The sequence below is a fragment of the Columba livia genome, chromosome Z (assembly GCF_036013475.1).
Source record: "Columba livia isolate bColLiv1 breed racing homer chromosome Z, bColLiv1.pat.W.v2, whole genome shotgun sequence".
NCBI classification, from domain to species: domain Eukaryota; kingdom Metazoa; phylum Chordata; class Aves; order Columbiformes; family Columbidae; genus Columba; species Columba livia.
This window is the reverse complement of record NC_088642.1, coordinates 60,268,124-60,291,664: the sequence shown is the minus strand read 5'-3', so window position 1 is coordinate 60,291,664 and position 23,541 is coordinate 60,268,124. Positions and strand designations below refer to the sequence as shown.

The following is a 23,541-nucleotide window of genomic DNA, read 5'->3' as shown; positions in this document are numbered from 1 at the left end:
GTTACGTGACTTTCAGCACAGACCTCTCAAATATATGAATACCTGTCATCTGTCTGCTGTTTTGGATACATAGTCTTTATTCTGCTGTACCCCATATTAATATATTCATTGTTTTTTTTCACATCCAATGTGCTGTCCTCTTTCCTTAGTGACATACCAAATTAATTCTGTGCCCTGCCTTGAACATAAATGAATAACTGAAGATATGAAGAAAATTTGGCTTAAGAAATCCGCTTACATATAGGCTTCTTACTAATATATGTGTCAAAACAATGTAGTATTTATTTGTGGGCTTAAATATAAGTATACTAAGTAAAACATAAGAATAACTATGAGGCCTTGAAAATCAAGAGGGCCTTTAGAATCACACCAGCATGATACAACAAAGAATGATGCAGAGGTCTCCAGAGAACAGCTCACTCGATTCCTTTGTCCCCAGCCATTAAATACGTAAGAATAAAGTACCTGTACCAAGGACACCTGCAATCTTTACATTGGTAGTGTACCTTATTAACTCGTTAGCTAGTAGCACTCAGCACTTTTGCATTGCATTCTGAAAATTACTGCATATCATCCAAAAATCTGATATAAACATTATGCAGCTGATATCTCCTTGTAGAAAGGATACAGAAACATGCACAAGCATCTACAAAGCATGACAAATTGGCAGTAAAATCCGTATTTATGCTTCAAGTGGAAACTGGCACATGAATGTGCCCTATCATAGGACTATCCAGCTTTCTCAAATCTGTGGGTAATATACTGTTTTAGGAACACCCTTTTAACTGCTCTTCAAAGATGCACAAAGTTCCAAGGGAACTGTAAAAACAACACAGCATTTGGGAATCCTACAGACTGGATGGAACTACCTGCAGCTGGATGACTCCCAGTTGTACAGCTTTCCTATAGTGTCTTTCTACACTGCCATATTTATATATGTGCATATTTAAATACAGCTGTTTGTTGTTGTGGGTTTTGTTGTTGTTGTTGTTTGTTCAGTTTTGACCTTAACAGTCAGTGTATGAATTATCTTTTTTTCCATTACTCATGTATGTTGGTTTTAAATTCTACCAGTGGTCTGTCTTTACTTTAAATTCATTTCATCTTATTAATTGTCAGATCACAAAATGAATACTCCATGTGACTGGAAATACAAATCAGTTCTAGGTCTGCCATTGCATGAGATTAGTCTTGCAGATGTCTAAAAGTACAAGAACATAATTTATAACAAGATAAAAGTATTGTGTTGATTATGAACACATTAACTTCCCAGAGATTCAATCAAAGTATAGGAAAGATCACTAAGGAAGATGTATGGTGAACTGTTTTGCTAGAACCTACTGTATATTAAGAAGTAAATTAGGCTTAGTCTTAGATCTTATTGACTATACACTTATAAATAATAATCAAGAACTAGTTAATTGAATGCTGCTCAGTAATGGAGTTTTCTGTGGAAGCAGGAGCTAACTTAGTATGAGGAATCCATAACTGTTAATCTTGCAGTTAATGTATAGTCTGTTTTGTTGCTAAACCTAGAACAAACCCAACTCCTAAGTACAAAAGCTTCTGCACTTTCATAAGCCAGGTCTTTTGATGAATGGCCTAGCTTTTGATTGAAAGCATGCTTTCATAGATGCTTCTTGCTTTGGTACCTGTCTGTTGATGCTGGTTTGCTTTGCTCCAGGGACACATTCTTACTTCAGCATCTTTTCAAACCTTCATCAGTATCTTAAATTGGTATTCATACAAATATTTTTGAGAGTAGGGTAAGGCAAAACGTGAAACACTGAACTAAAGCAGAGAGTTACAAAAGCTACAAAAACTGAAGCCACTTACTACTGAACTCCTGAATGTTAGGCACTGGCTCAGCTTCTCATGGAAGGTTTCTTTTATGTCATGACCTGTTTGCCTTAATTAGCTTGAGAGCATTTGTCTGCAGAAGTACTTCTGGTCAGAACAGAAACTGTGTGGAGATTGTATTTTTCTCTGGATTGATTGAACAGGAGGCAGTTCATAGTTGTGTTCCTTGCCATGACAGTAGTTCTTCCTTTTCATTTTAATGTCCTTGGTACTGGACTTGAATTATGTGCAGAAGAGCCACTTGAACAAACCTAAGCAGAAGAGAGGAGGTTTTTAAATGAGAGGCAGTGTACTTTTTAGATATTCAATTTTTGTAAAAGTTTACTTTAGAAATTACTTTTAAATATTTTGCTTTTAAATTACTTTAAAAAGTTGCTTAACATGTAGTGTAGATTCAGGCAGAAGTGAGAGAGAAAACTAAAACCAGCTATTTCAGTTGAAGAAATTGTGAGGTAAAATTAGTATATTAGAAGGTTTAGGTGCTTAAACAGTACTGAACAACCTTCTAAATAATAATAATAATAATTGAAAGTGTTTAAATAAATGTTTTTATCTTATAAAAGGTATCTTTACCAGTACAGCTGTTCAAGTTCATGCACCATAATTTGCGGTAATGCTGGAATTCAGGATTTCGCAGTTGAATTTTTTCCATCCTCTCCTAAATTGGTTTGGTTTTACCATTCAAACGCATAGCATCAAAATCACAAAGCTTCGTTAATTCTGTTTTGTAGTATAGTGTACTATCCCAGCTGTGTGGGGTAGGATCATGGTTATTCAAGGGAACCATCAAATTAGCAGCTACTTAGCAGTTTAAGAATAGTTTTCTTTATTTATATTACACAATATAAAAACTTCATTTAAAAAGTCATTTGAGCATTAACCGAGTGGAAATTCTTGAGGCTTTTTTAATAGATTTCTGGGTAGCTGATTAGAGTGGTCTGCTTTGAAGCATTCAAGCATTCATTGCAAAGTCTATCTCTAATTATGTAAGATAAAATCTTAAGAAAGGGGGTTCTCATGAAGTAACAAGTTGTGAACATTACTCACATCTTAAGAAAGATGCTTTGTCTTTAGAAACAAAATAGAGAATTTTGCACCACATGAACAGTGACAACTTTAGTGTCCTTTAGCAAAATTTGCAACCAAGTTTAACGTGAAGTATTGTTTCTCTACCACTGATTTTTTCCCTACCTTTCCTATTTTGCATCAGTCCCTAATTAGTAACGGTTTAATGAAACAATGTTTTTATTGAGATGAACAATAAAGCCAGTATACTTAGCTTTAATGAAAATTTAATTTTGCTAACTGATTATTCTGGCAAGTACTAACCAATGATTCTTGATTCTATTTTTCTTCCCTTGCACTGAGTAATCTTTCTCTAATGCATTTCAATTACTCTCAATGCTTTAATTCTTACTAGTCTAATTCTAGTTCCTCCTGCAAGTTACAATGCAAAATAAGGCCTTTAGCTGAAATTAAATGAGAAATTAAGACTGTTAACTTCAAGTACAAAGGGGTTTCTCTTATTAAGCAAGGAAACTCTTTGTTCATGCAAAGGAGTTGGGAATAACTCTTTTTATTGGTGAGAACTGAGTGGACAGGGAGACCATTCAGAAAACAAATCTGTATAGTCCCAGATTGAAAGTTTATCTGACAAACTGAAAGCTGAGTTGAACAGCCATGGAAGAAAAAAAAAATACATGTTGAGATAAGCAATGTTACATGCAGCCCAGGACATGGGCTTTCTTGTGAACTATGCAGTCAACTACATGATGATAAGTAGTTTATTGTGAGACTTGGCTAAGAGAAAATAAAAACCTTCAATATTCAGGAAAATCATATGTATTTATATAATGTGATACATAGCTGTTGATTTCTGTCACTGTAATGAATAGTATTTGTGAGAAATTTGAGCAGATGTATAATTTAAATAGACAGCTGTTGTGGTTTAACCCAAGCTAGTAACACAACCACGATAGCTGCTCACTCACCCCTGCTCCCTACCTCTACCCAAATAGGGGAGCAAATCAAAGGGAAGGGAGAAACTTGGATTGAGATAAACACAGTTTAATAAAACAACAAAATACTAATACACTACTAGTAAATACACACACACACGTATATATATAAATATAAAATTTTAAATAAAAGATACTCAGTGCACTTCCTCATGAACTCCATTCACACAGAGCAGCCAGTCCCAGGAAGCAGCACCTGGTCCCAGCAGCTGATTCTGGAGAGAGGAAAAAGGAAAAAGTCAGAAAGGCCCAGAGGCCTCTGCAAAATGGCTGGATGGCAAAAGGACAAATTAAATGTCCCAAACAGAACTCCCCTGGCTCCAACAAAATGAGCGAAGAAAGCCAAGAAGCAAGAGAGCAACTGGAAGAACCCGACTATCCTACAGGATGAAGCATGATGCTAATGGGATGGAATATTCTCATTGATCAGTCTGGTTGTCAGTCAGCTCTGCACCATCCATGCCCCCCTTCCTCAATGCCTGACATCTTTGGGCAGAGCTCTCAGAGTGTCCTTGGCTCTCAGACCAGAGCAATTAAAAACATTAACTCTGTGCTGGGATGTTATCTCTTATTCTGAAACTAAGTCCAAATAATGAGTGTGCTAGCTATGAAAAAGGAAGGTTTCTAACTCCATGAAGGAAATTAACTCATTTTCAGTCAAACCAGCACAACAGTAAATACATTGGGATCATATATTACACTTTGAGTTTACTTATTATGTTCTTTCTAGCTCTTCCATTCTTTTCTTCAGGAGTTTTTTCTTACCTTCTCTCTTGCATTACTATTTGATTTCTCCTCTTATCTTGCTCTATACCACAGGTTTTGCAGCATGTTCTTTAAAGTCTTTGTTGCTGACCTTCTGTTGACTTTACATGACTTGAGCTTCCAAATACTTCAGTCTGTCTTTAGAGACTATAGCATTTTTCAAAAGTCTAGGGCTTACTACCCTGTTTCCATTGACAGAAAACAAAGGCTATGAGTGTTCTCACTTATCACTTGTTTCTGGCCACTGCTGTGAACTCAAACTAGCACAAGCTCTGTCCTGAACCACCGTGGAACCCAGTACCCAAATTTCCAGCAGTGAGAGGAGAGTCTGATCTCTGGACCCATGCTGCTTTGTTTTTCTGGACTGCTAGAATGAAATGAATCCTTTAGATTGTTGCCTTTTCTAAGGAATTGCTTATATTGCCTCTACTCTTTTGTTCTCCAAGTGACAACAGATAAACTCACATCAATCTCACTTCGCTTCATTAACATAGATGGAAACCGCCATTTCACAAGAAGCTGCATATTTCTGAGCTTGATCCTATGAAATGCTGAGTGCCTTTCCTTGCATAAGAGTGGAGAAGACTTTGCAAGTAAAGGGCTTCAGAAACATTATTGAAAGATAATGGCAATACCTGAATGTGATTGAACTAAGCATTCTCACTTGGATATTGCCAGCTGACTCAGTTCTCCCACACTCAGTGCCTACTTCCCCTCCCCTTCTCCAAGGTGCACTCACATCTCTGCTTTAAAAGTAATTTCTCTTTTCAAAATGGAGAAATAGAATTCTTCTCCTGTAAAAAGCCAAGTCAATACCAGAAGAGAAAATATTTTCAGGTTTCCAGGACAGTAATAAATTACAGCCATCTAAAAATAAGTGTTTTGTAACAAATTTCCATGTTAGTGAATTATGCTTTACAGTTTATTTTCCTATGACACAGTTCAGTTACATATTGGCATAACTCTCTTACACATTTGTTTTCCTAGATCCAAACTCAGACTTCTTTTCTTACAGGGTTACACAGTATACTCCTTACCAACCTGAGGTTTCCCAGGGCAGGTTGGAGAGCCTGCTAAATTACCAAACTATGGTGTGCGATATCACAGGAATGGATGTGGCTAATGCATCTTTGCTGGATGAGGGGACAGCTGCTGCAGAAGCCATGCAGTTATGCCACAGGTACTATGTTTAAATGTGTGGTTATATCATGTCAGGAAGGAATTTTGGAATTTGAAAAGCATTTCACGTTCTGTAAGCATGGATAGGTGAGTGGGTTGTAGTTGAGTGTGGCCTTTTCACTGGGAGCAGATCACTACACAACTATAGCCCATGTTATTGAGCCCCCAGAGAAGCTGCCAGTGTTGATGTAAATGTTTAATTCAGACATCTAAGTCCTCAAGAAACCTAAGGACCTAGAGACCAGGGGGGAATTCTAGAGCAAGACAGACTTAGCACTGGTGGAGGAGGATCAGGTTAGAGAACACTTAAACAAATGTGACATACACGAGTGTGTGATGCATCCATGAGTGCTGAAGCAGCTGTCTGATGTCATTGCGAGGCCACTCTTGATTGTCTCTGAACAATCATGGTGACTGGGAGAGGTGCCCCAGCACTGGAGGAAAGCAGTTGTCACTCCTGTCTTCAGGAAGGGCAGGAATGAGGATACAGGGAACTACAAGCAGTCAGACTCACTTCAATCCCCCAGAGGGTGGTGGAAAAGCTGCTAGTCCTGGAAACCATTTCCAGGTATGTGAAGGGCAAGAAAGTCATCAGGAGTCGCCAGCATGGATTCACACAAGGGAAGTCATGCTTGACCAAACTGATAACTTTCTACAATGAAGTGGCTGGCTTGGTAGGTGAGGCAAGAACAGTAGGTATTGTCTACATTGATGGTGTGCCTTAAGTCCTCACAGAGAAGCTGAAGAAGTATGGGCTGGATGAGGTGAGTCAGGTGGATTGAAAACTGGCCGAATGGCTGGGCCCAGAGGGCAATGATCAGTGACGTGAAGTCTAGTTGGGGGCCAGTTATTAATGGCACATCCCATGCTCCACACAGGGTCCAATTAATGATCTGGATGATGGGGCAGAGTGTATTGTCAGCAAGCTTGCTGATGACGCAAAACTGAGAGAAGCAGCTGTAACAGTAGAGGGTCATGCTGCTATCCAAAGGGTCATTTCAGGCTGGAAAAATGGGCTGACAGGAACCTCATGAAGGTCATTAAGGGGAAGTGCAAAGTTCTGCACCTGGGGGGGAACAAACCCAGGCATATGAGGTACATGATGGGGGCTGACAAGCTGGAAAGCAGCTTTGCAGGAAAGGCCTTTGAGTCCTGGAGGACACCAAGTTGAACACAAGCCAGCAGTGTGCTCTGGTGGTAAAGAAGGTGAATGATATCCTGGCCTGCATTAGGAGGAGTGCTGCTAGGAGGTTAATGGAGGTGATCCTTGCCCTCTCCTCAGCGCTGCTGAGGCCACTCCTGGAGTTCTGTGTCCATTTCTGGGCTCCCACTAACCTACTGGAGAGAGTCTTACCTGTTCCAGCTGCTGCCAACACAGACACAGGGGCCTCTGTGGCTGAGGTGCTGCTCCAGTAGGTGGCACTGAAGTCCACTCACTCCAGTCACTCCAGTTGCTGCACCAAGGACTCAGACATGTGGATGCTCTGTGGCATGACTCCAGTTTCTGGCACACAGACAGCCATGCACACCACACCCCAAATACAGAGCCCCTCAGCCATGAAAATAGTCAGAAAGGAATTTAAGAACAAGAGAGGACAGACTGCACTAGTTGGATTCAAATGTATCAACCAGCAACTATTCATATATGACTTGTCCTGTTTATCCCCTTACGACTGTATTTTCTTACACTTGGTCCTCCCAGAACCACTTAACTGTATCCCTTTTCCTCTAAACATCTCATAATAAGCCCTTGCAATCCCAAAATGCCTTTTTCCTGCATCCCATAATGTCTTCTTTCCAGGGGGACCCAGACAGTGTGTCTGTCAGGGGTGGTTAATTAATCTGAGTTCCCACATGCCTTGCGGCCCTTGTGCTCCTCTGTGCTGTGGAGACGGGTCACTGGTGGGCTGGTATCTCCTGTGATGGCCCTGGAAGCAGCAGGGACAGGGTGTTATTTTGGTTCCCTCACTTGCCATTGCCTCTCTGTGGGGGTGCAGGGGAGCTTTTGTTGCAAAGCCTAACAGTCTGTGTCATGAACCTTTTGTGTCCATGAACACAGAAGACATGAATTGTTTTTTTCCACTAGCAGTTAAAAGGAGCTTTGAAAGACAGTGAAGCATGTCGGTCTTAGGTTGCTAAATGTGAAACTGTTACTGAAATATACAAATTTACTTTCAGGGATCTCTATTGTGAGAGCATTTGAACAGGATCTGCAAATAAAGTGAAATCTGAGAGATTATTGAAGGTCACAGAGACTGTGTTGTAACTATTCAGTTGTTCAAAGCATCAGTCTGACACATAATCATGATTAACAGAACTAGGCTGTTGTCTTAGTCTCCATTTTACTACTGTGATGGCTCATATTTGGTTATCCAGGGCAACACTGAAAATCTGCAGTAAAGAACACAGCTGCATTCCTTTCAAAGAGTATGTGTGTGTGGAGGCATTCCTGCAGCTTCTTAAGTTGGCTTCTTGTTCTGTTTCGTAGTCTCTTTTAATTTTTGTCACGTATGGATCTCATTTACGTGTCTGAAATGAATTTTCTTATTTTAAAAGGTCCAGAACCTTCATTCAGTCTTTAGTTATGATAACCGAAATTTACAACTGCCTTTTAATTTAGGTAAACTCATGTGTAGAAAGCAAATTCATTTTGTTTCCATGGAAAACAATATATTATTTGTATGTAACCCTTCTTTTTTCCTTTTGTTTTTAACAGACACAACAAAAGAAGGAAGTTCTATGTAGATTCCCGATGCCACCCTCAAACTATAGCAGTGGTCCAAACTAGAGCAAAGTAAAGTTTCTCTCCATTTTCCACCATATCTTTTCGCTTACATTGGATCATTTTTCATCTGTCTTCACCATATACCTAATGTTTTTGGAATATAGGATTATGCATTCTTTGCAAAATAAAAGCAGAAATCTGTTAACATTTGGCATTGCTTCTGCTTTTTAATTCAAATACAATTGCAAAGTAATTAAAGATTTTTTTAAAAGAGACTACATGTCTGATAAAAAGAAAATATTTAATCTTCCCCTTAAGTTGTTTGCACAAATATATACATTTGGTTATTGAATTCAGTCAGTCTGGTAACTTTTTAACTAGAAAATGTATTATACTAAACAGCAAAACTTCTCTTTTAATGAAAGCTAAATCCATTTTAAGTTTACAGTTTAAATGAGCCATTTTCTAAGAATGTGACTTGGTTGTCAAACATGCTAAAGCAGCAAATGTTGCCATCAAGTAGCTTATGCATCTTCTGCTCTGCTTTGTTCCATATCTCTCATGACAATATAAAATATAATTATTCTTCTGTACTATATACAGTGACATTAAACTTTCTCAATGTTTAGTGTGCAAAGCAGATTGAAGTCTCTGTATGTTAAAGAAAGATGTCATGTATAAGGCTATGAAAACATCATATCAAGTGTCACTGCAAGACAGGCAGTGGTTTGAATATGTTGTCTTCTGCATGTTTTTGTTTTACAGTTATACAGGTGTTATTACTGAACTCAAGTTACCCCATGAGATGGATTTCAGTGGAAAGGATGTCAGTGGAGTATTATTTCAGTATCCAGACACTGAAGGGAAGGTGGAAGACTTCTCTGAACTTGTTGAAAGAGCTCATCAGAATGGGGTAAATTCCATTGGTCTCACAGGTTTCAGTCTGATGCATCAAACAGCCATAGTTAATAGAGACTAAGTATTACATGAGACACTGTCTAAAGTATTACTTTTCAGCTCCATGCAATTGATAACCATTACAGCCATTGCACCTCAGCTCTGTGCAAGTGATATGGAACTGCTTCAAGCCATATCTTGCTCCAGCTTAGCTTCCATGCAAACACCATTCCTTCAGAAGACGCTGACTGCTCTGTGCACTTCTGTTCTCAGAGTCTTGCCTGCTGTGCTACTGATCTTCTGGCTCTCTGTATTCTGAAGCCTCCTGGAGAGTTTGGGGTAGATGTTGTCCTGGGTAATTCCCAGAGGTTTGGTGTGCCACTCTACTATGGGGGACCCCACGCGGCATTCTTTGCTGTCAAGGAGAATCTAGTGAGAATGATGCCTGGCAGAATGGTGGGCGTTACAAGGTAAGGGCTCCCTTCACTGTTAACTACAGGGAAAACCTAAATAAAATGCATTTCAACCATCTTGGGCATCCTTTATGAACAGATGACCATGGTGTTGTACCAAACACCTTTTTTTCTGTAAAACTCAAAGAATAAATGTTGCCTTCCAGTTTTAGGAAGCAAGCTTAAAGAACTGCATTTGTGTGGAATGAAACTGTGAACTGTCTATAGTGCTTGCTGCAATATGGGATGAGGAGATAGCTTAAATGGCAGACAGAACTGTGATGAATGAGAGGATGAAATGAAAGAACTTTGCAAGCTAAATTATTCCACTTATTCTGTACTGCTATACCTTTTTCTCCTACATCCAGTCAATAAAAACATAAATAGAAGTAGAAAATACAGTGAACTTCCCAAATAATCAAGAAGAACTTAATCGAGTTCAGATTTTAGTCAAGCTTAAAAAAAAACAGAAAAATAGTGTGCAAAAATTTTCATCTCACAGTTATTGGTGACATTTTGAACAATGACAAGATGTCTGAGAATAGTAGAAATGCAAAGTAATTGTTATTGGAAAGAGTGCATATCTTTGCACAGAAGGTATTTAGAGGTACTTCAGTAACAACATAGCTAATGACATTAACAGTCATCAATAAGCTTAGAACTTTTGATTTGTATAGTAATACTCCTTCAAATGTATTTTTAATCATCTTGCTTATTCTAAAGGTATCCTTAGGCATTACTCATAGTTCTGAAGTCTCATCCCCAATTCGGATTTTTGATCAGAAGTCTTGTACAATCTTTTACAAAAGAACAGTAAATCTGTTTACCAAGGTCATGGATTTAAGTTTTTGGCCCCAGAATGGTTGAGGTTGGAAGGGATCACTGGAGATCATCTGGTCCAACCCCCTTGCTTAAGCAAGGTGACCTAAAGCCTGTTGCCCTGGGCCATGTCCAGATGGCTTTTGAAGATATCTGAGGATGGAGACTCCACAGTTTCTCCGGATAACCTGTGGTAGTCCTTGGTCACCCTCACAGAAAAAAAGTATTTCCTGGTGTTCAGGAAGAATCTCCTGGTTTCAGTCTGTGCCCACTGGCCCTTGAGTCTCATTCTTCTGTCATGATTTATGCTTTATTCTCTCCAACACCTGTCTGTCTCTGAGGATAGATAGCTAGTTTGAGGTTAGCATGCATAGAGCCTAATCTGCTAAATTTCTGTAATTTTAAAGTAATGGTAGCAACATTTTCATTTGTGACACAGAGATGCAAATGGAAAGGAAGTTTATAGACTTGCTTTGCAAACACGAGAGCAGCATATCAGGAGGGATAAAGCTACAAGCAACATCTGCACAGCACAGGTAACTTGTCATGCTTTATTTTCAGCTGTAGAAAGGAACAAGTTAAACCATAAGATTATAGTCCTTACATTGTAGTAATTGTAGTAATTTGAGTTAGCTTTACTTTTGAGAGTTAATACTTCAGCCCTGAATTCTTGTAGGGTGAATGTCAGTGAGTAGTGCTGTGTGTGTTATGAATGAGATAGATTTCTTAATAAAATGGAAGGGAATTCTAATGATCTGAAATCACCTACTCAAGGCAAATAAATCCATTTAAAAATTCTTAAACTACTTCTACACATTTTCACAACTTTTATTTTCATCTGCATGATTTGATGCAAAAATAGTACCTCGCCAAAGAACTGTCTTTACAGAAAAACACCATGATTAAGTAGATAATAATCCAAAATAGTTATCTTCAGCATGCCTCCACAGACCTTCAGCCAGACAAGTTTGTAGTTTTCTTCTGCTCTTATCAATGCTTTAATCCTGCTCTTAATTTTGTGCCAGATTCTTAGGAGGGATTATTAATGTTAAAAAAAGCTTAATTACTTAGTATTCATAGATATTCCGTAAGTGGTTTGTATCAATCCTAAGCAATGACTGGCTTTACTTGAGAGTCTTCAGATATCTTTGTTGCAATAGTTGAATTTAAGTTCATGTTCATTACTGGCACAGTTACATTTCAAAGGGCATTGAATTCATAATCAGTGCTTACGGTTTCATTGGAGTGTTTTGCCTTTCTCACCTTTTATTTTGTAGGCAACACATAATAAAGTATATCAGCTGAGTATATGTGGTTGTCCCCAGGTGCTAAAGAAGCTTTCCACTAAACTAACATGTTGTTGTTATTATCATAATAATCATCATCATTAATAGTATTAATACTATTAATACTATTAATAGTATTAATACTATTAATACTATTAATAATAATGTGCTAAGTTGTGTTTGGATCCTAGGCTCTTCTTGCTAACATGGCAGCTATGTTTGGTGTCTACCATGGGTCTGATGGATTAAGGCATATTGCAAGAAGAGTACACAATGCTACTCTAATCTTGGCTGAAGGTAAGTATTTAACATTTGCAGAAACTGTTCTTAAATCCTTACACCTACTTAAATAATACATCTTCTTAAACAAATTCATGGGGGTTTTTTGCCAGCTAATGTGTTTTATCTCTCTCAGCTCTCAAGAGAACATTTAAGTACAAAGTTCATAGATAAAGTTTTTGTGTACTTCTGACAATTACATAAAAAAATTAGACATCTGTGTGATACAAGCTTGCAAGCGTTACTTCTGTTTCCTTGGGAAAATAACAGAAGTCTACACAGTGAATCTCTAGTGGATAAGAGTCAAATGCTATTTTCCAGCTGCAAGCTCTCTATTTCGTTTACTGGACCATCCTAGTTTACGCACAGAAATCTGCAGAGTGTTAATAACATAGCGAAAATAAATAATAAATGAGATTAAAGAATTAGCGATGTTTCAGTTAAATTGGGTGGAATATCACAGCTGCTATGAACACTTGGAATCCCAAAGCTTAACAGCTAACCGAAAGCACAGACTCTGTAGCAGTAAATAATAATTGCATCTGGACTATGTGGTCTGGTAGGTTTTTTTCACTGGCATGATTTTTATTGCTGTCAGAAAGAGCTATGCAGAACTGGAATGCTGGGAATTGATTGCCACAGTTATCCATGCTTGATTTGTCAACTTAGCTGGAAGACCTTTTGCTGCAGTGAAAAGCACTAGTGCTCTGAACTTTGTTACGGCAAACTCCATGACATTCAGTATCCATTGATATAATAAAACTTTTCTTTCCAGTCTTGTGATTTTGTCCTTATTGCGTTTATCTACCAGTTCTGCTATAGTGTATATTACAAATGTGATGTATCAGAATAAACTTCCCTAGATTTAATCTGCATTATTCATTAGGTCTGAATCTAAATTTCGTTGCTTTTCATGCACAGTAACATTTCACAAAAAAGCTAGTGATTTTGCTGGTCTGTACACAAGGAGAGTGTTTTGCATTACGTAAAAGCATTTACTTAGGAGATCAATAATCTTGTTATGCAAGTACTGTGTAAACAAACAATACAGTATGCAGCTAATAGAATTAACTTACTGTTTTTTATAGGTCTCAGGCGAGCTGGTCATAAACTACATCATGATCTGTTCTTTGATACCTTGATGATCACGTGTGGATGCTCAGTCAAAGAGGTTTTGGACAGGGCAGCACTGAGAAAGATAAATTTTCGGATTTATAGTGATGGCAGAGTAAGCAACTCCCTAAACCTTTCAGAAATTATGTAGCATGGCTTTTTCTGCACTCAGTTTCTAGCTATTAGATGTGCTAAACAGAATAAAATTATTTTAGACTTCTTGTAATTTGCTGAAATCTATCAGTCAATTTATAAAGATAATATAGAGCATGAAGTTGTTAAGTGAGGTACTGAACTTCCAGAACTAATCATTCTGTATTCATTTTATGCCTGTTTAAAAAGATTTTCTAATTGTTTCATGTTCACTATACCACTAAGGACTAGAGTGTGGAGAGACTTTAGAACCTAATGATGAAATAAAAGGTGATTTCCAGAATTAAAATCCTGTGGCAGTTTTTAAAGACAGATTGAAATATAAGCCACATTTTGGTAGGCAGTAAGGACTTTCTGCAAAATCTCATATGTTCTGTAAAATCAGATGGGGGGAGGGAGTGGTCTAGCTAAATTGGCCAATTTCTTTTTAAATATTACTTAGAAATATTACAAGTGAGTTCACGAAGCTTGTGAGCCACCTGGCTTGGGTGGTTTAGCAGGGGAAAGGTAGGAATTGGACAATTTTGTGTAAATTTTATGTACCTATTACATAAAATGAAGTGACATTTACATATTGCTGGGGAGGCTGATTTTCTTTGTCCTCCACTGTGTCTAGAGTATTTTTTCTTGAGCAGAACAAATAAATATCCCTGGAATTAAGAGCCTGGAGTAATTACTGTTGCTTTTATCCATAGCTTGGAGTATCACTTGATGAAACTGTAAATGAGAAAGACCTAGATGACATATTATGGATTTTTGGTTGCGAATCATCAGCTGTAAGTAGACAATACATGAAAGGGATTAAATTATCTGAATGTTTCAAAAGTTCAGTGGAAGGCAAAACTGTTCTTGGGACAGTAAGTGTCTATATGAAGACCACCTGTGAAATACTGAGAATTTCAGATCCTTCCTTAAAGAAAGAGTCAGTATAAGATAACAATGATTTATGCAACTAAGTAATGCCATTTTCTGATTGTGACGCTAATCCTTTCGGTCAGCTTGAAAACCTTACACTTTGGTTGTTATTTGTTTTGTGAGGTTTAAACAGGGTGGTCCATTATTTCTCTCCCACTGGAATTTTTCTTGCATGTCCTTAGTAATTAGCATCAATACTTGCAAGATGTGGACTACCGAGACATCTGTACCCAGTTTTAATATAATGCTGTTGTCATGCTAGATATATACAGGTATGTATGCTGATAAAGGGTTTTTTTTTACACAAACAGCTGATTAAATCTTGTTGTAAGCTGGTACTATAAGCTAGTTCTGATGGAATTGGACTGTGAAAAGAGAAATTTCTGTTAAAGTATTTGACTCTGTGTTTCTTTGTGTCAAAGGAGCTAATTGCTGAGGGTATGGGCGAGGAAACCAAAGGGATCCTTGGCACCCCATTTAAGAGAACTTCTAAATTCTTGACACACCAGGTTTTCAACAGGTTTGTGAAACTGCTGTATATCTGGTATTTTAATGGAATGTGAAAGTATCTCCTTTGAGAAGTGGAACTAGAGTCAGCTGCTACAGTTTTGTAGCTGTCACAGAGTCACTCATTATTCGGAAATAATCTATTTTGTAGCATTTTTAGATATCTTTCACGATTTAAATTAGCAAAGCAACACTCATGGTTACATGGGCGTTATGTTTTTCCATTGATCTGCAACATTGTACAGGCTATTATTTGAGGACACAGTAGAAGCAGGCTTACTAGAGTCCTTATATTACATATTTACTGGTAGCATTTCTGAGCAAATTATAATAGGCATTTTTCATCTACATTACTATTAGCAAGCATAAAGTACTGATTTGGAAAGAAGTACCTAGTATATACTGAAAAGTATCCTCAGCCTTAATTATTTTTTATAGTATTTCCTGTTAGAGGACAGATCAACCAGCTGGTATAGCTAATCTGCTTTTGTGTTCTCCAGCTATCACTCTGAGACAAATATCGTGCGGTACATGAAAAGATTAGAAAACAAAGATATTTCCCTTGTTCACAGCATGATTCCTTTGGTAGGTATTTACCAAAAAGAGAAAAAATTAGGTGCTTAGATACACATTTATATATTGTAATAAATACTGACAAAATGTGTTTGTATTCTTAGGGGTCCTGCACAATGAAGCTCAATAGTTCAGCTGAACTTACAGTAAGTTGAACTAATGCTGTCTTATTTACCCACATGAGTAAACTACCTAGCCAGTGTCATGGTAGAGAAGTAAAGACTGCATTTGGTCTAGTACTCCTGCTGAGCAGGCAGTTTCAGAAGTAGCTAAAGTCATTCAGCTCCCTTTTCTGCTAGGAAGAAAACTGAAAAGCACGGTAGGAGCGTAACAGCAGCAGGAAAGAGGGTGGCTCTGAAGACTCCGTTCTGAAAAAAATGAAAACAATTTTTGGAATTAGGTATCACAGTCCTGTTCCCTCATGTGGTGTTGCGGCACTTAATATCTATCTGCTTTACAAATCTTACAGTCAAATCTTCAGATATATGGAGTCAGGTGGGACTGGCAATTCATACTTCTTTGTCAGTTTGCTGTTTTTTAGGATAGCACTCATTTTTATCCCGGTGAGGAGCTGGAGTCTCCAGATATCTTCATTTTTCTAGCTGGTAGCAAATGAAACAAAGCCGTAGCCAGGCGGTTTGGGTACTCAATGACTTTTTGACTCTGAATCATCTTCCTCTGCTCTCTTCATATTAGCTTCTCACTTTGATCTTTCCCTAGGTTTCCTTTGTTCCCTTTCTCTCACTTCCTTTTCTCTGTCTTCTCCCTTCACTGATTTCTGTCCTTTATAGTCCCTTCTAATTAAAATCAATAGAAACAAAACTGTGTGAAGCAAACTGAGAGTTATGTACTATTCCACATGACCCCTCTCTGTTTGCCCTGTGATCCCACAACTCTATACAAGGGTAGGTGACCTACAAGGAAAAAGTAGGGATTTTAAGCATCTTCTGAATGTTATTAATGAAATAAAATGTTACTGGAAACCACAATTATTTGGGAACTTGCCTTGCTGCACAAGAAATATTTGATTTTTTGTTTGAGCACAGAGCAGTGTCTTTACTTCATAGAGTTTAACAACAAAATAGAATTGTCTGCAGAATTTTTGTTACAGCACATGCTTTTTTTTTTAATGAATAGCCTATTTCATGGAAAGAATTTGCCAGCATCCACCCTTTTGTGCCCCTGGATCAAGCTGAAGGGTATCAGCAACTTTTCAAGGATTTAGAGAAGGACCTGTGTGAAATTACTGGCTATGACAAAATCTCCTTCCAACCAAACAGGTAGGAAATTTTTTCTGAGTATTTGCTCCTTAACAGGATTCCAAAAACTTATCTCTAAAGCAAATGTGCAAGCCAAAAAATGGAAGAAGTTTATAAAATTAAATTTAACAAAGAGAAGGCTTGAATGCAAGCTTATGAAAACAAGATTTGTGTTTTCAAAACTGCAGAACCCTATTTTATTTGTCTCTTCTAAAAGTTTAATTATTTGGTCTTTTCCATTCTTTTAATCTATTTTCCTATGTTTTCCTTTCTATGAAGGCAGGTTTCTACACCATTGTTTGCTTAAAATGGTGATGTTATTAATTTTTTTCCTGCTAGCTACAATTAAAGATGAAATAGGAATAAGCTGTATGATCTGGCAACTATGTAATTGCTGAAACTGGTATTTGGTGACTAGGTGTTCCTAGGTTTGACTGAAGAATGCCTAGGATCTGCATGCTCACTGAAATAAATAAAGCAGAGCTGAGTGAGTACTACTGCAGCCTGTTTATGTCTGTTAGTAGTTTCGATACAAAATGAGCACCAAGGACTTACTCTGATACTTATGATGTCATGGAAAGTGTTTCACTGTGTACACTTTGCTATGCATTTCAGTATTAGTTTGCCTGTGTGTAGTCGAGCATGTAGTCCCCTGCTAGGTGCAGAAATGGGGCTCAACCCAGCCACCAAAAGGATTTAACATAGTAGCATCAGCACATGAAATGGCGCAACTTTTTTATCTTGCAAAAGAGGTAAGAGCTATTAATTAATGCTTATGCGTTTGTAATTTAATCCATGGGATGTGCTTCTTTTAATTTGCTGACACTTGCCTGAAGCAATAGAGAAGGATTAGGCCTGGAAAATTTTAAAGTTTTAGTAGAGAGCTGGCACTTTCTGGTTTACGTGTTTGTGTAAGAGGCTTTGTGTTCATTTTACAGTGGAGCCCAAGGAGAGTATGCTGGTTTGGCTGCAATCAAAGCTTATTTAAATGCAAAAGGAGAACGCCATAGAACTGTAAGTGTCATCCATCGTATGAGGAAGAACTTTGGTTGAGAAGTGGAAAGAGCTGATTCAGCAACTAGGACTCACCTAGAGAGAAACTAGGTTGTGTATGCTCATCTGTGACAAGCTTTCAGTATTCCCTGCTTCCCTTATGGGCCACAGGAACCATCCTAAGAGTGTTTCTTTACTTTGCAGAGAGTGGGAATGAGGAAGGAGGATTTCCTTCAAAGGGTGATTGTAGTAAGGCTGTCTGGGATGGAGTTAATTAAATTTCTACATAGCAGCCCATATGGTGCTGTGTTTTGGATTTGTGGTCAAAATGGGGCTGATAACACAGGGATATTTTGGCTACTGCTTGTATAATGTCAAGGCTTTCTCTCTTTCCTCCTCTGCCCTGCCTCCGCTGTGCCTCCTTCCACAGATTAGACTGGGGGTGGGCAAGAGGCTGGGAGACACAGCTGGGACAACTGACCCAAACTGACTGAAGGGATGTTTTGTGCCATATAGTGACATGCTCAGCAATAACTGCTCAGCGAAAGGAGGACAAAACAGGAAAAAGTCATGGTTATGACATTTTTCTTCCTAAGCAGCCATTACATGCGGTGAGGCCCTGCTTTCCAGGAAGTGGCTGAACATCCGCCTGGCCATGGGAAGTAATGAATGAATTCCTCTTCTTGCTTTGCTTGTGCATGCAGCTTTTGTTTTCCCTGGTAAACTGTCATTCTTCTCAGTCCAGGAGTCTCTAATAGCTACTTTTGGCTCTTGCTGTTTGCTGTGCTGCTTGTCAATTTGTTTTAGTGTTGCTGGAAACATTTTGGTGAGGCTATGATGCCATTCCTGTGCTACATGAGCTACCTTGTGCAGAACAAGGGATTACACCTCCCTCTTCTCCCCTGGGTTTAATGTGTCCAGCTCTGTTGAATGGGCTCCTGAGGTTTTGGTACATCCTTACATCAGATGTTTGATCCTATTATCTAACATTGTTGGCTTGTTGTTGGGTGTGTGGAACCTTGTTTTATCCTGGCATAAGAGTAAACAACTTGTTGTTGAGCTGACAGAGAAATGTGCCCTGAGGCAATTGATCCCTGGGTGACAGGCTCTGTATGAGGGTTAAAGCAGGTGCGTAGGGCTCTTATCACTTCCTGTAACCTGGGATTTTACACCTGAACAGGCATGCAATCCAATTCAATTGGCACACTGGTGATGGAAGGGTGCCTTGCCTGCCCCAGTGAGACCCAGCAGCACCTAGCACCATTTTGGGGATTAGCCTGTGCCTGTTGGGCCACTTGTCTAGCACCGGCACAGCAGCAGGGCAAAGTAAGGAGAAAATGATAGAAGTCATACAAGAGGCAGAAATCACCCCATCACTAACCGTAAGCAAGCTTCGAGATATGCAGAAAAATTACAGCTGCCAGTCATGCAGGCATATTGCTGCCTGTTGCTCAAATGCTGCAATGGTGTAGGGGATAGTCAGGAACTGAGGGTAGGGAAGCCCAGCAGCTTGGATTCCTCACTAAGGACCAGGAAGTCAGCAAAGAAATCAGAAGAGAGCTGACAATCTGCAGCCTCTGGAGGTGATGGCTGTTAAGTGTGAGGTGTCCTGTCAAGGGTGATCTTGTCAATTACTGAGACAAATGAACCCCTGCTGAGGAAGGTGTTCAGTATCTAAGAGAACTAGCAGTGGTGGAGGTGGTCTACAGTGGCCTGGATAACAAGCAAATCTCCACAGATCTGTATGACATCCAGTGCACATGGTCTGTGCAAAATGCATCAATGTTGTACACCAAGTCCTTGGTGACGATGGACTGGCCACACCTTGAGATACTAAGATGGAGAGATTGTCTTGCTGGTTCTGGTGTGTTTCAAAGAGAATCCCTCCACTCCGCATCTCCCCCCAGACAGTGTCTTGGCTGTCAGAGGTGCCCTATGGAGTCAGCCTCTCCCGTGTTGGAGGGAAAGGGAGCCTTAGGTTCACACCACATGGTACTCTCTGGGGAGATAGGCACAAGGAAAAGGGACAGTGCACTCACCTTGAAACTAGAAGCCTGTGTACCTAAACTGCAGGGGAAGACAAAGAACTGACCAACCAAGTAGGCCACCATGCCAGTTGAAAGCAACCAACAATTCCCCAGACATAGGATAAGGGCTGAAAATGCCTCTCCTCCTGAGTTTGGTGAAGGGAATTCTGGTCTGACACCACAGGAGTCAGAGACTGAATACTACAACCAAGAGTCAAGGGTCCCTGTCTCTGGCTGGGAGGAGGAAGGGGATAATGAAGTTTAATGGATTGTGCGGATTCGTTGGCCTTGCACATTGGATCCACAGGGGTATAAAGCTTTTGTGCATACTGATGCATAATGTACCATAATGCCGTCAGGGCAGGAGTGGGAGGAACCCATCTGGATTTGTGGAGTGAGAGAAGGATGCCACCAGTTGTCTGTATTGGAGGCTGAGGTGAGCCTAACAGGGGACCAATGGCAGAAGCATCTTACCATAATGGCCCAGATGTATCCTTGGTATTGACTGCCTCAAAAGAGGGTATTTCAAGGACCCAGGAAGGTACTGGTGGGCCTTTGGTGCAGCCACAGTGGACACCAAGAAGATTAAACAACTGTCCACCTTACCTGGCCTCCCTGTTTTAGGGTTGCTGCATAATGAAGAACAGCAGGTGTTGGTTGCTATCATGATGATGTACCAGTGACAGTATTGCACCAGCTGAGAACCCCTGGTTAGCATCTATAAGTTGGTTTATCTATTGGAGAGCCAAGGCATGATAAGCAAGACTTAATAACCCTTAAATGGTCCCATCAGGCTAGTGCAAAAGTCTGACAGGGGGTGGAGGTTAACAGCGGACTATCATGGCCTGAACAAAGTGATGCCACCATTGAGTTCTGCCATGTGGGACAAGATAGAACTCCAATATGAACAGGAGTCAAAAGCAGGCAAGCAGTATGGCGCAATTGATATTGCCAAAGCATTTTTGTTTATCCCTTTGGCAGCAGAGCGCAGGCCACAGTTTTACTTTCATGTGAAAGTGTGTTCAATACATCTGGAACCAACAGCCCAAGGGCTGGAAGTACAGCCCTGCCTACCTGTCGGTCTTGGACTGATGCATACTGCACTGGAACAGGGTGAAGCCTCTGAATACCTGAAATACATGGATAACATCGCTGTGTGGGCCAACAGCAGTGGAAGCATTGGAGAAGGAGGAAAGAATAATCCAGATAACTTGGAAAACTGGTTTTGCCATAAAACCAAAGCAACGTCAAAGGACCTGTACAAGAGATGCAGTTCTTGGGACTAAAACAGCAAGTTGTCATACCCTGGGGGCTGCAATCAATAGGATAACAACTGTGTCTCCACCAGCTAACAAGAAAAAGACACAGCCTTGTCTAGTCATTGTGGGTTGCTGGAGAATGCATGCCAGGTTACAATCAGCTTATGAGCCCTCTCCATTGAGTGACCCTAAAGAAAAACTATTTTGAGTGGAGCCCTGAGCAGCAACAGGCCTTTGAATGCATCAAAGAGGAGACAGTAGCTCTTGGGCTCACCTGGATGGGACCAGCTGTGAGAAACATATTCTGCACTGCAGCCAGGGAGCATGACCTCACCTGGAGCCTCTGACAGAAAATGCCTGGAGAAACAATGTCAGCCTTTAGGATTTTGGAGCTGGGGGTTTTGAGGGTCCTAGGCCCACTGCACTGTGACTGAGAAAGAGGTACTAGCAGCGTATAAGGAGGGCTGAGCCACTTCAGAAGTTGTTGTTGTGGAAGCACAGCTCCTCTTGGCACCATGACTGCCTTTGCTGTACTGGATGTTCAAAGGATGCTGCATAGAGTTGGTGGATAAAGCTGGTCATGCAACAAGCTTGGACAGGGAACCCTAGTCACCCAGGAATCCTGAAAGAGATCATGGACTGATTAGAAGGCATACATTTCAAAGCATCACTCAAGGAGGTGACTCATGCACAGGAAGTGCTACCAGGTACTGACTTATCAGAAGGTGAAAAGCAGTATGGTCTGTTTACCAGTGGATCCTATTGTGTTGTATAAAGTCATCAGAAGTTGAATGTTCCTGTGTAGAGTCCTACACAACAATTTGTCAAAGCCATCAAAGGAGAAGGCAAGTTGAACCAGTTTGCAGAAGCTGGTCCTAGAGAAAGATGAACAAGAAAAGCAGCCAGTAGTCTCATGTAAATACTGACACATGGATGGTGGCAAAACAGACCAGTTGGCAGCACTGGCATAAACCCATCTGGACTGCTGCCTTCTGGCAAGACACTGCTGTAAAGGTACACATCATACAGACGCTCACAAGCCCAAGGGCAGCACCACTGAAGACCACCAAAACATCGAGCAGGTAGACCAGGCTGATAGAATTGAAGTGGCTCAGGTGGACTCGGACTGTCAACTTAAGGGTGAGTTACTCATAGCTCAGTGGGCTTGTGAAACATCAGGACATTTAGGGAGAGACCTAAAACCTGTAGATGGGTTTGTGATCAAGGGGTGGAAATAACCATTGAAGCAATCACACAGGCTACTCATGTAGGTGAAACAGTGATTCAGATCTTCAGTGAGATGGATCTAGGCCCAGATATCCGTGTCTCAAAAGAAAATGGACAACAACAATTTTTTGTGTTTTCCAGGTGGTATGACACTCCCTCTCCAGTTTTTTTCAGTTACAAAGGGAACGCAAACTGATTATTTAAAACTTACACTGCTTGTAACATCAGTTGATTCCCAGTATAGCCACTCCTGACAGAAGAAGCAAACCAACTTCTGGTATGTCTTGGTGGCTACTCACAGAAGTCTTTAGGTTCATCCACTTCTTGGCTGCTCAAACTGTTTCAAATATACTTCTGTAGGATATATGGAGGTAATCTTGCTTCACAATGGCCACAAAAACTGTAGATGAATAACGTAAATCAGTTTTAATAACTGAGGATCATCTTCAGTTGGTAACATGAGAGTCTAAAGGTTTGATTTGTGTTCTATATTATCTACCTGCAACTTTGACCTCAAGGAGTCACTTCTCAGTTCTATCACTGTGAACTAATAAAAAACAGTGCTTGTAAACCTGAGAGATGATACAACTGTAGGTAACCACAAAAAGTGATCAGTTCTTACTGATTCTTACTGATTCTTACTAGTACACTATGTTTAATAGAATTTTAAATTATCATTTTGAGAGACTTCTTTATTTGCATTTAATGGCAGACAATTATAACTTAAAAATCTGAAAGCAATATTGTTCGTTTAGGTGTTTTCTGAACAATCTGTGATGCCTGAAAGAAAGGCTGTGTTAATCGTAGTTTTTTTGGTATAAGTTTAATTGGAAGTGAAATAGGTTGAAATATAAGAAGTTGGTGGTAGCAAGTTTCATTTTGGAGAGACGATTGCATATTTGTGACAAGAACAGCCAGATTAGCCCAGACCAAAAGTCTGTCAGTCCCAACATCTAGTTGTACAGTGGTCAATAGCAAACTGATAGACTCCTCTTGCAATGAGGAGTACAAGGACAAAGCAAGTGTACAATGACGCTTATCCAGCTCACAGGCCCAGCTTCTACATATCTGTGGTTTGGGAACTTTCCTATTCAAAGGATTCTAAAGGCACTGCTTATGCATTTTTCTACAAATAATCTGATCTCTTGACCTTTTGTGAGGAAGCTTGTGATATTTACAGTATCTTGGAGAAAAACGTTCTGTGGCTTCATCAACTATTATATGAAGAAATGTCT

The 23,541-nt window shown here is 39.6% G+C and overlaps 1 protein-coding gene across 2 annotated transcripts in view; it reads left to right on the top strand.

The window, feature by feature from the left end:
* Positions 1 to 23,541, top strand: part of GLDC (glycine decarboxylase) — a 47,157-nt gene that overhangs the window by 11,367 nt on the left and 12,249 nt on the right. For both annotated transcript variants that reach the window (XM_065046073.1, XM_065046074.1), the window contains 13 exons: positions 5,659 to 5,823; positions 8,539 to 8,616; positions 9,313 to 9,460; positions 9,718 to 9,914; positions 11,155 to 11,251; positions 12,193 to 12,298; positions 13,369 to 13,508; positions 14,242 to 14,322; positions 14,884 to 14,981; positions 15,469 to 15,553; positions 15,646 to 15,687; positions 16,679 to 16,821; positions 17,739 to 17,814. In XM_065046073.1, coding sequence (XP_064902145.1) covers positions 5,659 to 5,823; positions 8,539 to 8,616; positions 9,313 to 9,460; positions 9,718 to 9,914; positions 11,155 to 11,251; positions 12,193 to 12,298; positions 13,369 to 13,508; positions 14,242 to 14,322; positions 14,884 to 14,981; positions 15,469 to 15,553; positions 15,646 to 15,687; positions 16,679 to 16,821; positions 17,739 to 17,814 — 1,456 coding nt within the window. The remainder of the gene's footprint in view (positions 1 to 5,658; positions 5,824 to 8,538; positions 8,617 to 9,312; positions 9,461 to 9,717; positions 9,915 to 11,154; positions 11,252 to 12,192; positions 12,299 to 13,368; positions 13,509 to 14,241; positions 14,323 to 14,883; positions 14,982 to 15,468; positions 15,554 to 15,645; positions 15,688 to 16,678; positions 16,822 to 17,738; positions 17,815 to 23,541) is intronic.